Genomic DNA, 15500 nt, shown 5'->3' on the forward strand with positions numbered 1-15500 from the left:
TTTATTTCAGCCAAAATCTGATCCATAGTTGTCGAGGCAGTCAGCGCTGATGCCCTAGCTTCATCATTGTGGTCCTCGTTAGCACTAGCAACACGTGTTGCTGTCTGTTGGTTAGCTTTCCTCCTGCCAGTGTGAGGACCAGTCGATGAAAAAATAGAAAAGTCTTTGTCGGGCTGTTTGTTAGGCATCTCTACAATGAGTTGCTAACCGGTATTTTCAGGTTTGCTCGGAGAAAGTTACTAATTTGTTTTAACCTGGAGAATGAGAGAAATCTCAAGCGGCCATTTCGTTCCGGGTCACGTGACGTCCTCCACCTGCTGTGTTTTAATGATGATTCCGGAGCTGTAGTGTCCACAGTATGATTTATCAACAGGCCCGGATTGGCTAATCGGGAGCACCGGGAGAATTCCCGGTGGGCCGGTCTGGTTGTGATGGCCGGTGTTCAGGTATGGCACTGGGTTGAAATCATAGTTGAATATTATGGATGCTGTCCCTATGCTGCCTGCACTCGCAGCCCACTTTTTGTATTTACAGTATTTATTTTTTTCTTGCAGCCCACCGTTCTCTTCATTCATGCAGCCGCACTCGCAGAGTGCAGCCTGGTGAATGATGACCTATTTATGTTCGGAGTCCTCCGACGGCAGCACCTTGCTAAAAAAGAAATTGCCACCGCGAGCAAAAAAAAGCTGTTTTAAACGGGTAGTAGAAAGCGCAAAACGGCACTGAAAAGGCGTCAATTTAAAAAAGGAGAGCTCTAGAAAGTGACGCGGCCAGATGAACTTTTTCTATTTTTAGCAAAACGCCAAATGAAGACGTTGAGACGGGTAAGCTGAGTTAGTTAGGAGAAGTGCCTGCAAACCAGCGTCTATGTTAATGAATCAAACTTGTTCTTGTAGCTCCGCAGCAGCAGAAGCTAGTAGGCCTACTAGTCCAGTTTGCTGCTAACAGTGACAATGAAGAGCCAGTAAGGTTACCAAGCAGGAGCTATATGAGCCCAGAACTCCAGTTTGGCCAGGTAGGGTTGATCATTGACTGAGTATTATAAGAATTAATAAGAATGTGGTGTTGACCTGCTCTATATGAAAAATGCCCTGGGATAATTAATGATGCCAGATAATTCGGCACTACCATAATGACACTGACTTGACTTGATCAGAAAGCTTTGTAAAAAGGAGAGATTTTTGCTGAGAATTATGACAATTTATAAAATGTGATTTAGTGTCAGAAGCAGAGCCAGTAGTGTGCATTAGGGATAGCTGCTGTCAGTGTGGATGGCACATCTACTGTAAGCTGTTGTATCACAGTGTGTGAACAAGCAAACATGATCAGATTAGCTACAATATAATCACTTTTTATGCCCAAATATTACTTGTGACCCATTATGAAAGTTGTATGAAATATTCAAAGGAAAAAATAGATGTCATTAGAAAGTGCAATACAATGTATCTTGTTCTTTATTTAATCTGTGATTACTTATTTGCACAGAAACAGATTCTGATATTGTTCAACATCATTGGGTTGTTGTTAAAATGTTAACTTTTCTAATAAATCTATATTGTGAAGCAACTTGGAAATAGTGATATTTTACAAAATACACCGAATTACAAGGATGTAGAGAACAGGGCGCTATTGCAAACTTATATACTAAGGTTTTGATTACATTTTTTTAATATAGTCATTCGTGAAGTAAAGTGGGCCGGTCTAAGGCATGAAAATCCAGGGCTGAAAATGAGTCCCAATCCGGCCCTGTTTATCAAGCTGTGGGTTGTTGTAATTGAAGTTAACTGAGATAGTACAAAGTCAAACATACACACAAAGGAAGTGTCATGTCTCCTGCTTGCCCTTTAGTGTCTGACTGTAAGACAGCAGCAGCAGGTTAATATACTTTAGAGTGATGTTTACCTTGATGTTAGCTGCTGCTGAAGGTGACTCATTGATTTAAAGCGAGTCAGCTTTTAATTCAACTGTTTAAATTAATCCATTTTAAATTATGTTCAACCTTTTTTGTTCCTTACCACGTGCTCTGATGATAGCTCTGGTTGAGCATGTTCTGCTGCCAGTAGGTGGCAGTATCTTTAAGGAAGTCACTACTAGCCTCGGGACCTGAGCCTGAGCCAGCAAACTGACTTACAGCGTACAGACCTATTTATTTGAGTTGAGTAGAATTTGGATTAGATTTTAAATTGGGTGAATCATTTTTTAACTTAATAAGGATAAAACATGACTTTTACCCAGTGATTCTCTCGATTGAAATCTCAGTCAGTCAGTGACAGTTTCAGCTAAGACTCATTGCATTTGGCACTTGATGAAAATTATATTTCAATTAGTCCCAGGACTCAGAAATAATATTCATCTTCAAAGCATGAAATTCCAGACAACACCACAACACTCATCCTGCAGGTTGCATTGGCCCTGCATGTCTGCATAGGAAACCTCTGTGATATCAACAGTCTGCTGGTTCATATTGAATTATTTAGAGGCTTTTTACAACTCATGTCTTTTTAGCAAGTGTGATTAGTGTGATTTGGGAGGAAGCCCAGCTGTCGGTGGCTGAGGAGAGCCTCCATTGTAGCTCTCTCTATAAGTGTGATTTTTGATGATGTCTGTGACATCTGTCAAATATTTGATTACTGACGGTGGTGGTAGTAATCACCACCGTGCTGACTTTCTTTGCAGTCAGCAGTAGGCCAGGCTGTGTTCACTTTGTCATAAAAGAGAGGTTGAGATAAAATCTCACTTTGATACTGTGAGAAATATAAGGATTTCAGAAAGGTTTTCTTTGAAAAGAATAATATATATATATATATATATATATATATATATATATTATTAGAGAGAGAAAAATCAATGTGCAATTTTAGCTGCAAAGTATTTTGTCTGTTACAATATGTGCCTTGTATAAAATCGAATTATTTAATAATAATAATAATAATAATAATATAATACATAATTTAGCTTTAATGTAATTTGGACGTTAATGGAGAGAGAGAGTTTGATGCTTTGTCAGAATCGTTATTGAAGATGCCATGCCGATAAAGCCCCTTTGAATTGAGAGAGAGAAAGAGAAATGTCTCTCTGTCTCTTTAATTGCGTTGTCTCTGGTAATGCACTCCTTAATGCACGCCCATGGCCCATCTCTCACACACACACACACACACACACACACACACACTGGCCATCATTACCACACAATCCCATGATGCATCTGTGTCAGCCTTGAGCAGTCAGTAGGGCGTATTCTCATTTAACAGATGAAAGCAAATGTACGAGACGTGTGTGTGTGTGTGTGTGTGTGTGTGTGTGTGTGTGTGTGTGTGTGTGTGTGTGTGTGTGTGTGTGTGTGTGTGTGTGTGTGTGTGTGTGTGTGTGTGTGTGTGTAGGATTTTTATGTTTTCTGTGTTTGGGTGTTGTGGTGGTTGTGTTTAGACCCCAGATTGACTCATATGTATGTGTTGATTTTCTTCTGTTTTCTTAAGTTTACTTTTCACACATCCATTGTTATTCTATTCAGAGGATGAAAGAGTGTTTTTTAGTTTTAGCTCAGACCCTGCTGTGATTGATACTTTACACTTTGGCTGAGTGAGTATTCTGTGTGTTTTGGGAGTAAGTGGATACCATGTTGAATGTTGCACCTGCCACCCACACACTAAGAGGTCGCCATTCTCTTGCAGTGGACAAAAACAAGCCTCGGGAGGCGCCAGCAAGACCAACAAACACCAACAGCAGCTCACAGGTAGTAGCACCTGGAGGAGGAAACAGCCAGAAAAAGCACCAACCTCCACCTGACCTGGTATGTCCTTTTCTTCTTTAGGTTTTGAGCTTTAAGATGCAAATTCAGCTCAGTCATGGACAAGACACTACATCAGTGACCATTACTTAGCAAGATCTGATCGATGAAAGTGGTGTGTTCCTTGACAGGAATATTTAAAGTGGTTGTAGTGGCTATTCCGTTTCAAAATTATAGCCACTGCCCCAGCAGTAGAAGAGTGGTTTTAATGCACAAGAAAAAAAGGGAAGTTCTCTGCGCTTCTGCAGACCATAACAATCCAGTGCAGCCAAGGCAGGACACAACAGTATAAAATAGCAAAAAATTGCCGGTGCAACACAGATGTCTTCTTACTTGATGGTTTTATTTCTTAAGGTGCATAACAGTGACTAATGTTTCAATGTAAGATTACATCTTCATCAGAGTCAGTGCACCTTTGTTTCTTTGTTGTTGATCCAGGAATAATAATTCAACACAAATATCCTACCTATAGAAATAAATCTTTATGATCCTACCAAAACGTTGTAGGCTAATGTTGCATGTGTGTGAATCAGAGAAAATAAACAATACTGATGGTTTCTTAAATTATATCAAATAAGATGAAACAAGATGACTAGATGTGGTTAAAAAACTGTTTAAAGCTAGGACTTCCAAAAAACCCTCCACCCGTGTTTCCAACTTCCCTTTATCAATTATACCATACCCACAATTACTATGGTGTGGCCGATATGCCAATCAGTGGCCTAACTGTCAATCAAAATCAGTGTATCAGAACTATAACCAAAATATGGGAAGTCTTAAAATAATAACTATTGCTCTTTAAATATAAACAAAAATTGCTTTTTTGGCTCCTACAGTGGTAATCCACAAATCTTTATATATGTGGTGTTTCTGCACAGAGTTTGTCTACTTGTTCTAAGAATTCCTGTTTCATGTGTCATCTTCTCATGTTAACAAAAGAGTTAGGAAGACTTTATCTCTTAAATGTGATTCAACATTTTAAAAAGGTGACTCTTCTTTACTAATTGCTAGTGTGTGGACTCAAGTCTTTTAAGACTTTTAAACATTTGAGGTGTTTTTTTTAACCTATTGAGCTAAAATCTTTCCCTAAAATTGTGTATGTTGTTTTTTATTGCTAGGTACCAGAGGTGGTGAATGCTAATGCAGCAGTGACAACAGTTGTCCCAGTGCCAGAAACAGACACCACCAACAATGGGTCAGGCACCACTGGAGGCTCTGGTCTTGGGTTTAAAGCAAAAACCGGGTCAAGATCCAGCCCCAAAACAGGATCCCGTCTACATATTGCATCCAAGCCTGGCACAGCCGGGACTGTTGTGGCAGACCGGATGGTCACTGCTAAACAGAACCAGAACCAGAAAGAGCAGGCAGAGAAGAAGAACCAGGCCATCAACCAGCTGAGAAAGATGCTCGTCCAGGGGAATAAGAGAGTGGAGGCTCTGGCTACAGTCATCCAGCATCTCTTCACTGAGGTACTGACTTATTTCTATGTTTACAAAGCATTAAACATATACTCAAACTACTTGCTGTTTTTTTTTCACTGCATTAAAAAAATAGGGGGGACAAATGTTTTACACATCGTTATATTAGCCTCAATTTTAAATAATACAGCGAAGGAACACACTGTATGGTTGTGTGACAAACCACTGCTGATGTTGGTGATAATGTTTTGGTATTTAGGAAAGCTTGAAGAAGTACTATAAACACAGTTTTCAGGAGTGTTGGCAAGAAAGGCCATGCAGGAATCAGCCCTCACTGCAAATATTACCAGACAGGGACTTTCTTTGATGAAAGAACCCAATGGAATTCCTACCTCCCATGAAAGATATGAATTGTAAACTCTAGATTTGACATATTGGTGACAATGAGAGGTTAACGGTTTGAATGTTGTAAGACTTTGTTAAAGACAACAGTGACTCCACTCAGCTTGTCAGCTAGCTAACATTAGTATCTGGACAGCTACAGTAATCACTGTCCTGTCTAAGCATGTCTGGTTTGCACACAAATATACAACCTCTCATTTTGTTAGGTAGTGCCTCCAAAATCATTTTGATCTTAACTGTGACCTATGTTAGCTTTCAAAACATTAAAATGAGCTGGGAGGAAATGTAGGGATTTCAATGTGGCTTTAATATATCTAGTCAAGGCCAACATTATTTTCTATACTTTAGTTAGCCAACTAAAGCTTTTTTCAGCTTTAATGAGTGGATTCTTCTCAAGTTTACTGACACAGTAAACTATATAAAACAAATATACCATTCAAGATTCAAAATCCTTAATTAATCCCACAACGGGGAAATTCACAATGTTGCAGCAGCAAAGGTTAGTGCAAAAAAGGACGGAAGATACTCAAATATATATATATATATATATAAAGACACACAAAGAATAACACAAATAAATATAAGTCAAGTAAAGTTTATTTATATAGCACGTTTAAAACCAGAGTTGACCAAAATGCACGGCACAAAAGTAAGTAAAATCAAAGCAAAAGGAGTCATAAAATAACACAAATAAAAATAAAATAGCAATAAAAGCAAGAAAATACAGTACAATATGAAAGAATAAAAGCATTTTAAAATAATTGAATAAAAATAAATAATTATTAAAATGCTAAAAACCTCTAAGAGCAACCAAAGGCCATTGAAAACAAATATGTCTTGAGATGTGTTTTAAAACTCAATGGAGGGGGAACATCTGAGACAAAGTGAAATATTATTCCAAAGCTTTGGAGCTGCGAAAGAAAAGGCACGATCTCCCTTACCCACAAACCTCGATCGAGGAACAGTTAAAAACAATTGAGGCCTGGAATTGGAGTAGGGGCTGAGGAGTTCTGAAATATACCGGGGAGCCTGACCATGTATGGCTTTAAAAACAAATAAAATAATCTTAAAATCAATCCTGTATTTAATAGTAAGTTAAATTTAAGTAAAGAGAATAGATAGTAAACAGTTGTATCTACAGTATTGCACAGACACATTAATCACGGTTATCAATCCTGGTGTGTGTGTGTGGTGTGGTGTGGTGTGGTGTGGTGTGGTGTGGTGTGTGTGTGTGTGTGTGTGTGTGTGTGTGTGTGTGTGTGTGTGTGTGTGTGTGTGTGTGTGTGTGTGTGTGTGTGTGTGTGTGTGGTCCATGTGGTCTACTGGGAGCTGTGCTGATTGTTTATGTCATTTCTCACTTGGCTTCCACGGAAGCACGATTGTTAACGTCTTAATATTTAGAATATAAAAAATGTCTTTTTGTCTAATGTGGCTGTACAGTAGGTTCAGTCTTATTAGGGCCAGAGCGCCGACAGCAGCGAAGGCCCTATTGAAACTGAAGGAATTATTCAAAGTACATATTAAATACGTACGTATTTTAAGGGTTTCGGGAATAGGCTCACAAAAATGGCTCGCTAGCGCCCCCTACAAAGTTAAAAAAATTGTCGTTAAAGATGAAAAGTTTTTAAAAGAAAAACTTTTCGTCATAGGGCATGGCCGTGGCGGGGCGGCCATTTTGTGCGTTTTGCCATCAAAACAGGAAGTGGGTGTAACTCAAGTGTCCAATTGGCTCGAAACTTTTCAGGATTCATAAGAGTCCAACCCTGACGACATCTACATGCCGATATTGGCTCAAAGTCATAGCGCCCCCTAGTGGCAACAGGATGTAGACCTAAAAGTCAAGGTGCTATACTTTAATGAACTCCTTCTAGGGATTTCATCCGATCAACTTCAAATTTGGTCTGTGTCATCTAAAGACCTCAATGATGAAAAGTTCTTAAAAGAAAAAAATTTCGTCAAACGAAATGAACGAAGTAGTTGTTGTAACTTTAGTGTATCATCTCATCATATCATATCTGGCCGAAATTTCTCAAGTTTGACAAGGGTCCAGTCTTGAGGACATCTACAGGGCAAAATTGAATTTTGGTCATAGCGCCCCCCACTGGTAACAGGAAATCCACCTTATATGACAAACATCATCCGATTTACATGAAACTTATATGTGTGGTCTACATGTGATACTGAGCCACCTATACTTTAACCACGGCCATGTACTTAGCCCCCTTTTATGGCTTTTGAACCGTTTAAGGTAGAGTCTTGTGTGAGGTATCATTGAACTCAGCAGAGAGTTCCTTCTTCATTGGTGATGGTTTGGCCCGCCCCCTATGCTTTAGCCACGCCCCTTTTATAACTAATGACCTGTTTGATGTAGACTATTGTGTGAGGTATCATTGAACTCAGCAAAGAGTTCCTTTTTAATTGGTGATGGTTTCCCCCCTGCCCCATATGCTTAAGCCACGCCCCCTTTAATGTCAGTTAATGAACTGTATGACGTAGAATCTTTTGTGAGGTATCATTGAACTCAACAGGGAGTTAATTTTTCATTGGTGACAATTTGCAGTGTCTGAGTCCCGTGCAAATGCACGGTCGCAAGGAGCGGCGTCCGCCAGTAACCCCGACGCGTGCAGAGGAGCAAGGGCCCGTCCAACGCTGCTTGCAGCTTTCATTTTTGAATTAAGTTTTCTCTGAATGGAACTTGCTCTGCTGTTCAATGAGAATGTTTTGGGTGCAGCCTGTATTGTACCTGCTGTTAGTGGGATTTCCCCCACAAATAATAATACTGTTTCTGGTAAATAGGGTGGATCTATAGCATCACTTAGTGGGGATGGGTCCCTTTCTTCTGCTGTAGCACCACACCACTTTACTTTAAAGGCAGATAAGGTGGATGTGTTTGTTCATGTATACAATATGGTCTAGTGCAGCTTCAAGAGGGTACATGAGGGGAAACTATTAGTTATCTGCACACCATCCTTCCCCTTTGGCAAATTAGAGCAAAGCACCCACAGCCTATAATTAAAACATTACTCACAGTCGTTGGTAATATAAAGTGTTGCTTTATAAGGTGCTAATTGAGATGCTTGTCAAGGAGGAGTGGAGCAATGACTGTTTCTTTTTTTTAAGATTATTTTTTGGGCATTTTATGCCTTTATTTTTATAGGATAGCTGAAGACATGAAAGGGGAGCGAGAGTGGGAATGACATGCAGCAAATGGCCACAGGTGGGAGTCGAACCCACGGCCGCTGCGCCGAGGAGTAAATCTTTACATATGGGCGCGTATATGGGTAAACTGAAAAAGAAAATTGCAGAAAAAATTTGCAGAAATGTTGTAAAAAAAAATTAAAAATTAAAAAAAAGGTGCTCACCTGTGGTCTTTTCATAGAGCTTACTTTCTGATTGATTGTTACCACAATTAAACATTGAGGTGTTTGGCCAGGTGGCACATATATTGGCCAATTAGCTCATGCAGTGTAATTTTGAATGGCAGTGTTTTGAAATGGCAAACATGTGACTTTATGTCAGATTGTTGTGTCTTATGCAGAGAACCGTGTTCAGTGCATTTAAAAAGTGCAATTATGAATTGAAAAATGTGTGTAAAGCAGAAAATGTGTTTAGACTTTTGGAGACTTGAGAAGAGGTTTTTCTCTCTGTGTGTCAGTTTTCATTGGCCTATTCAGGCACCAGGATGCGTCAATCACAGAGTCCCGGACATAGATAGGCTGCTCAGTAAATATTTGCTGTATGATTACTGAGATGTTATGTTTGCACATCATAATGGCATGGGAAATTAAAATGCACACAAACACACTTAATTACTAAAGTCTTTTGGGTTCAGCCACAATAACTATCATTAGCTAGGCACACCTTATATAGTGTGCAAAACCCTTCATTAGACCTGTCTCCTCATGCGTGTGATTGTTTGTGTTTGTATGTATATGAACTCAGCCCTTTGGATAGATCTGTTGTCACTTTGAACTTCATTCTTTATTCTTTGGTGCTGTCTGGTTGAACTGTCGTGTTTTTTTGTGGTGAAGGGGCTGCTGGGGAAGCACAGGAAGAATAGCTAATAACTAATGTCTCCAGTCAGCGAGGCCTCAGGGGGTTTTACAAGCACGCACACACACACACACACACACACACACACACACACACACTTGCATGTCTCTCTCTGAGGGAAAGAAGCTCATTATCTGTTGAGTAACAGCAGTACTAACTTGCACACATACTCTATGAGGGTGTGTGTGTGTGTGTGTGTGTGTGTGTGTGTGTGTGTGTGTGTGTGTGTGTGTGTGTGTGTGTGTGTGTGTGTGTGTGTGTGTGTGTGATTAATAACTGTTACACAACTCTCAGCATCGGCTTTTTGAATCAGGCTGGATTAAAAGGGTTTTGTTTATTAGGATAAATGCTGCATTACTGTGGCTATTCTCCAGCATATTGTGTAAGTGTGGGATTGTAACATGTAAAGATCAGCTGAGAGAGCTTTCAGAGGTTTACAGTGCAGGAGCCTTCCTGACTGGATTATTGATTAGATGGATGGCTTGGTAGAAAGTGGAGGTGAAGGGGGAGTGATAAATAGAAGGGAGGGAGGAGTGGAGGAAGGCAGCAGCTGCAGTCAAAGCCCTGAAGCTTTTGATATGCGTGTCTGAGATAATGTGTGTTTTTATCTAAAGCATGAATACCAGTGCTATCTAATCTGCCCTACACACTTGAAAGGTGACTGGTGAGAATAAACTGCGCACTTGATGCAGAGCTTTCCCCTGGGCGTGGCTGTGGGTGGTCTGGGGGTGTTTGGTTTAGTGAAAGGTGTTGGGGCTTAAGTTTGTGTGGGTGGGGTTATCTTTATACTCCACTCTGAAAAGTTGTGTAACGTTTTCAGTACAACTTCTTTATCTATTTTGTGCAACAGTGTAGCCATTTCATATGTTGGCAACCACTGATGGCTGCAAGAGGTCTAAACAAAGGACTATAGTTTATATCCACGACGTTCCACTTCCGGGATTGCTCCGGTGACGTTGGAAATTCTGCTGGATAATGTCTTTTCGGACAATGTCCGTTTCCTTCCGCTTTCTTTGTGTTGGAATTTTAAACTCTGGTGGATTTATAAGGACTATGGTTATCTCTGGAGGGTAAATCCAGACAGCTAGCTAGACTACCTGTCGTATCTGAATTTTCTGTTGCACGAATAAAAACAACCTTTGAACGTTCCACCAAAACAAGTTCCATTGTGATTGGTTTAAAGAAATGTCAATAAACCAGAGCATGTTTCTCTCCCATCCCAGAATGCTGTATGGACTAGCCAGACCCTCCTCCGCAGCGCTATAGAGGAAGGTCTGGCATTGCGGGTCTAAAAGGACTTTAATACCCGGAAACTAAGGAAGTGTAATTGAAAAGCCTCCAAAGCAAGAAAGTGTCTTAAGTTAATTCATGGATTATTTATGGATGCCAGGTGTTTTTCTTTTGTTTTGATTTGCCATTTCCACTTTTCCTGGTTACATTTAGTATATGTTGATGTAAATGTAGACAGTTTTAAAACCAAATAAGACATACAATAAAAGTTAAGTTAAAAATGACAAATCCCCTTTTAAGAGTGTCGACAACCCCCTGGGAAAGCTCACCTGGTTGAGCGTGTGCCCTATGTACAGAAGCTCAGTCCTTGTTGCAGCGGCTGCGGGTTCGGTTCCGACCTGCGGCCCTTTGCTGCATGTCATCCTCCTATCTCTCCCACTTTCCTGACTTAATCTGTCCTATAAATAAAGGCAATAAAAGCCCCAAAAAATAATCTTAAAACATCGACAGGATTTTGTGGTGTACTTTGAGAGCAAGACAACATGTTCAAGTTCTACCCTGAATTTAATGTAAGTTCTTTTTAATGCAAACTTTAAATATACAGAGGACAAAGAAGTAGAAAGTAAGAAAAGATATGATTAAAGATAAGAGAGGCATGAGGAAAATGCTGATACACCAGTTTTTTATGTGTAAACAACTGATGGGGAACAAGAGAAAGGGAGATAAGTGTAAAGATAAGAAAAAAAAAGGAAGGTGGTGCAGAAATAACTTGCATTCCTCTGTCACACACAGTATCAAGGCAGAATGAGGAGAAACAGATGGAAAGAGGGGGGAGGACAGGGTGGTGAACAGGTAGAGAGTGGGAGGAGTTGAAGGGGCTGAGTCAGTAACAGAGAAAGAGAGAGCGTCCCATTTAGAAGGAGGGCAGAGAGAGAGTGTGTGTGTATGTGTGTGTATGTGTGTGTGTTTTTGCAGTTTGTGATGTCCACTGGTGATAGAGGTAGGGAATCGGTTAGAGAGAGAGAGAGGAAGAACAGAAAGACATTTTTTGAAGTGTGTGTGTGTCTTCATTCACCGAGACATGGGCTCCACGGCCAGCAAAGCACATGTAAAGCCCAGCAAGGCCACCCCTCATCGCCGCAAGAAGAAACGCAAGGTGTGTGTGTGTTTACTGCTGTAGATGGGGTTCTGCTTTACATGTATCTGCTGCTGCTCTTTTCTTTCTCTTCACTTGTGTTGGTCTTTCAGTCCGAGCTGTAATTTACAGGAATCTAGCTGCATGTACTTTCCATTATGGTTCACACATTGATCACATTAGCTGTTGGTTTCAGTCCATGTTTAGAAAAACATGACACTGTCTCATTTGGATCATGAATGCCATTGATAAGTTATGAACTATTACACCAATGCCACCATCATCTTCTCTCTTACCACTCCAATAATCTCTCATATTACTACAGAGTTTACATTTTCACTGTTTCACAGAAACATTTGATCATTATTACAAGCTGTCTTTGTACCTTTTGGCTCTCTTTTTCCACTGCCTCTGTCTGCTCTTTCACTTTGCTGACCCCTCAGACAACAGATGGTCTTTATGGCTGTGTGTGTGTGTGTGTGTGTGTGTGTGTGTGTGTGTGTGTGTGTGTGTGTGTGTGTGTGTGTGTGTGTGTGTGTGTGTGTGTGTGTGTGTGTGTGTGTGTGTGTGTGTGTGTGTGTGTGTGTGTGTGTGTGTGTGTGCGTGCGTGCGTGCGCGCGCGCGCGCGTCGTCGTGTTTGAAAGCAAGAAGGCAGGAGCACAAATGTTCGGTTTCTGTTGTAAATTCCAGTACTCCTGTTGTGAAGCTGCTGTTATTTCATGTGTGTGTAAGAGTGAATGTTTTGGTAATTTATAAAAATGTGGGACTATATGATCATAATGTTCTGTTTTGGAACGCACCAGTGCACTTTGGTTAACTCATTAAGTTCATGTTTATGCTAGTCCACATGTTTACAAGTGTGTGCTTTCTGGTCTAGGCAGCCTTATGTTGTGTGTGTGGTAGATTGTAAAATATTGTATATAAAGGGCTTTCCTTTATGTCTGTCTCTATAAATGTAGAAAACAACATTGAGATAGACATTATTGTTACCTTATAGTGGACTCCTGTTCCTTTAGGGTAGGGACTGGAAATTACAGTTTTCCTCAGGATGTTTTTTTGTTGATTCTTAGGTGTTGACCTTAAATGTTTTATTTGACTGGGAAGCTCTTTTTTTTACTTTTTCCAGGTCAGTTACAGCTGCTGTTGTGAGTAAGCAGTATAGAACAATAATAAAACAAACTTAGTTACAAATATTTTACTGTATTACAATCATTAACATCAGTGAGTGAGTAAAAATTCTAAACCAGAATGGGAAATGTTTTTGAAATCATTCACTGTTCACTATATATTTTACGATATTGTGTGTTTACCATTTTGTCCTAAAGTTATAGTTAGAATTATTTACTTTTGATAGTGTACTGAAATCATCCCAACATGCATGGTAGAAATTATTGTACAATCCATGTTTAACTGACAGAGCTAACTACCACAAGGGGAAAGGGGAAGTTAGATGGCTGCTGGATAAGAGAAATGAGTAGTCTACCTAACACACTATATAGTCCTCCATACTTTCTATATAGTATGTACTAAAGAGTGAATGACTGTGGACTCAGCCTCAGTGCACATTCCTCAATTTCATCTTCTCTTTTGTGCAGCGTGAGGAGGCTTTGAAGCAGAAAAAGGGGTTGTCGCTGGAACTGGCAAACCTCCGAGAGGAGTTGGGTAAGCACACGCTTCAGAAGGATCCTTCTACACATCCACACACCATCATACTGTATGCTACCAACTGCTAATTCATAGCCTCTTTCTCTCTCTCTCTCTCTCTCTCTCTCTCTCTCTCTCTCTCTCTCTTGCTCTCTCTTTCTCTCTCTCTTGCTCTCTCTTTCTCACACACAAAGCTATCAAGGACAGGTCATTGACATTCAAAACCTGGTGTTATTTCTGTTGTAATATTAAGGTGCAGCTGCTCCTCATTCTTAGCAAAGGCTCAGAGCAAAAGAAGCCTCTACACAGGCCATAACCTGTCAACATGTATGTCATATGTTCTGTGCACCTGTGTTTGCATGGGATTATTATGTGCACATGAGGAATATTACATTATACATTAACATTAACATCAATGAGTTGTTAGGATTTCAATCTTGGTACATTGCTTAATTACTATAAACATGTTAAACAATCGAGGAAATTGACAGCCTGTAGCAGTCTCCACGTTGCATTGAATGAAATCTAGTTTGTTGCTTTACAGCACGAACAGAAATGGCTTCATAGCACAAAACAGTAAATACAATACCGTTCAAAAGTTCAAACAAATCAGCTGTTATATTGATGTTTTTGATGTCTTTCTTTCCTTAATTTCCGTAATTTCAACAATTTCAACAAATTTTAGCCTAATTTTCCCATACATTGGTGTCTAATTGACTAATGTGAACAGAAATCTTTAGAATTGGTCCAGTATTGAGCTGTAACCGGCAGCCGCGATACAGGCTGCAATATAATCACATAGGGCAAATGCGCACCGTCAATGTATGTCCACCAAAACCACTGTTTTTGCCAGTGAGGCTCAGTTAGTTATTGAAAGTGTCTGACAAAATTATGGAAATAATCTCACCTTTTTGTTAAAGAGTAAGATCCTTTTTGCTTAACCAGAAACAGCCCTAAAATCGCTATAGGAATCCTTTTTATAATGTTGTTGTACAGAATAATAATCTGAGCATGTCAGTGCCACATACAAGCACTTTTGTGGATGTAAATTGAAGGTGCGCATTTGCCCATTGCAGCTTGTTTCGCTGCTTCAGCGGTCTTGCTTAATCCTGGACCAGTTTCAAAGATTGTTGTTCCTTGTCACTTAGACACAAAAACATAGGAAAATAGGGTCTAGGTTATTTTTATGAATAAATTAACCACATGAGCTACTAGTATGAGTATCAACAGCAGCATACAAAGGCCTCTCTTTATTCTACACAGTCAACCATTGCCCTTCAGAACAATCTCAATCAAAGTGGAACTTTTAACATAATTGCAGCATATGAGTAAGAAAACATACAAAAAGTAACAAAAGATGATCCATCCAAATAATGCAGAATATCACCTGCACTGCTGTGGAGTTTTCAGAAAATGATTAGGAAACAGTTTGATGTCTATGTGTCTGTGTGTTAGAGGTGTGCTGCTTAATAGTTTTGCAGCGTTTGGAAGTCAGCCATTAACTGTCATTGAGACTATGCATGAGGTCAGCCTTGATGATTACATACAATGTGTTTACAAAGAAAAGGAAGCGTCTACAGGCAGGGGAGATGGAGCAAGTGAATATATTGTATTATTAATTTACTTTAATCTTCTCACAAACTTTATGACTCAATTCACAATCTGTTCAATTCACAGATGTGGTTAAGGTTTCTATTTGGGCATCTGAACACAAACACTTAGGTGACATTATCTGACATCCACTGGAAATAACATTAGCATTGTGTCCTAAATGCTAACTGGTACTGGTATGTATGTACTCAGATAGCTTAGCGTATGCATCGTGACAATA

The 15500-nt window shown here is 39.8% G+C and overlaps 1 protein-coding gene across 3 annotated transcripts in view; it reads left to right on the forward strand.

Moving 5' to 3' along the window:
* LOC120547285 (microtubule-associated tumor suppressor candidate 2-like) overlaps positions 1-15500 on the forward strand; it is a 100959-nt gene that overhangs the window by 70225 nt on the left and 15234 nt on the right. For all 3 annotated transcript variants that reach the window (XM_039782921.1, XM_039782930.1, XM_039782855.1), the window contains 3 exons: positions 3672-3790; positions 4906-5256; positions 13621-13687. In XM_039782921.1, the coding sequence (XP_039638855.1) occupies positions 3672-3790; positions 4906-5256; positions 13621-13687 (537 nt within the window). The remainder of the gene's footprint in view (positions 1-3671; positions 3791-4905; positions 5257-13620; positions 13688-15500) is intronic.

The sequence above is a fragment of the Perca fluviatilis genome, chromosome 1 (genome assembly GCF_010015445.1).
Source record: "Perca fluviatilis chromosome 1, GENO_Pfluv_1.0, whole genome shotgun sequence".
NCBI lineage: Eukaryota > Metazoa > Chordata > Actinopteri > Perciformes > Percidae > Perca > Perca fluviatilis.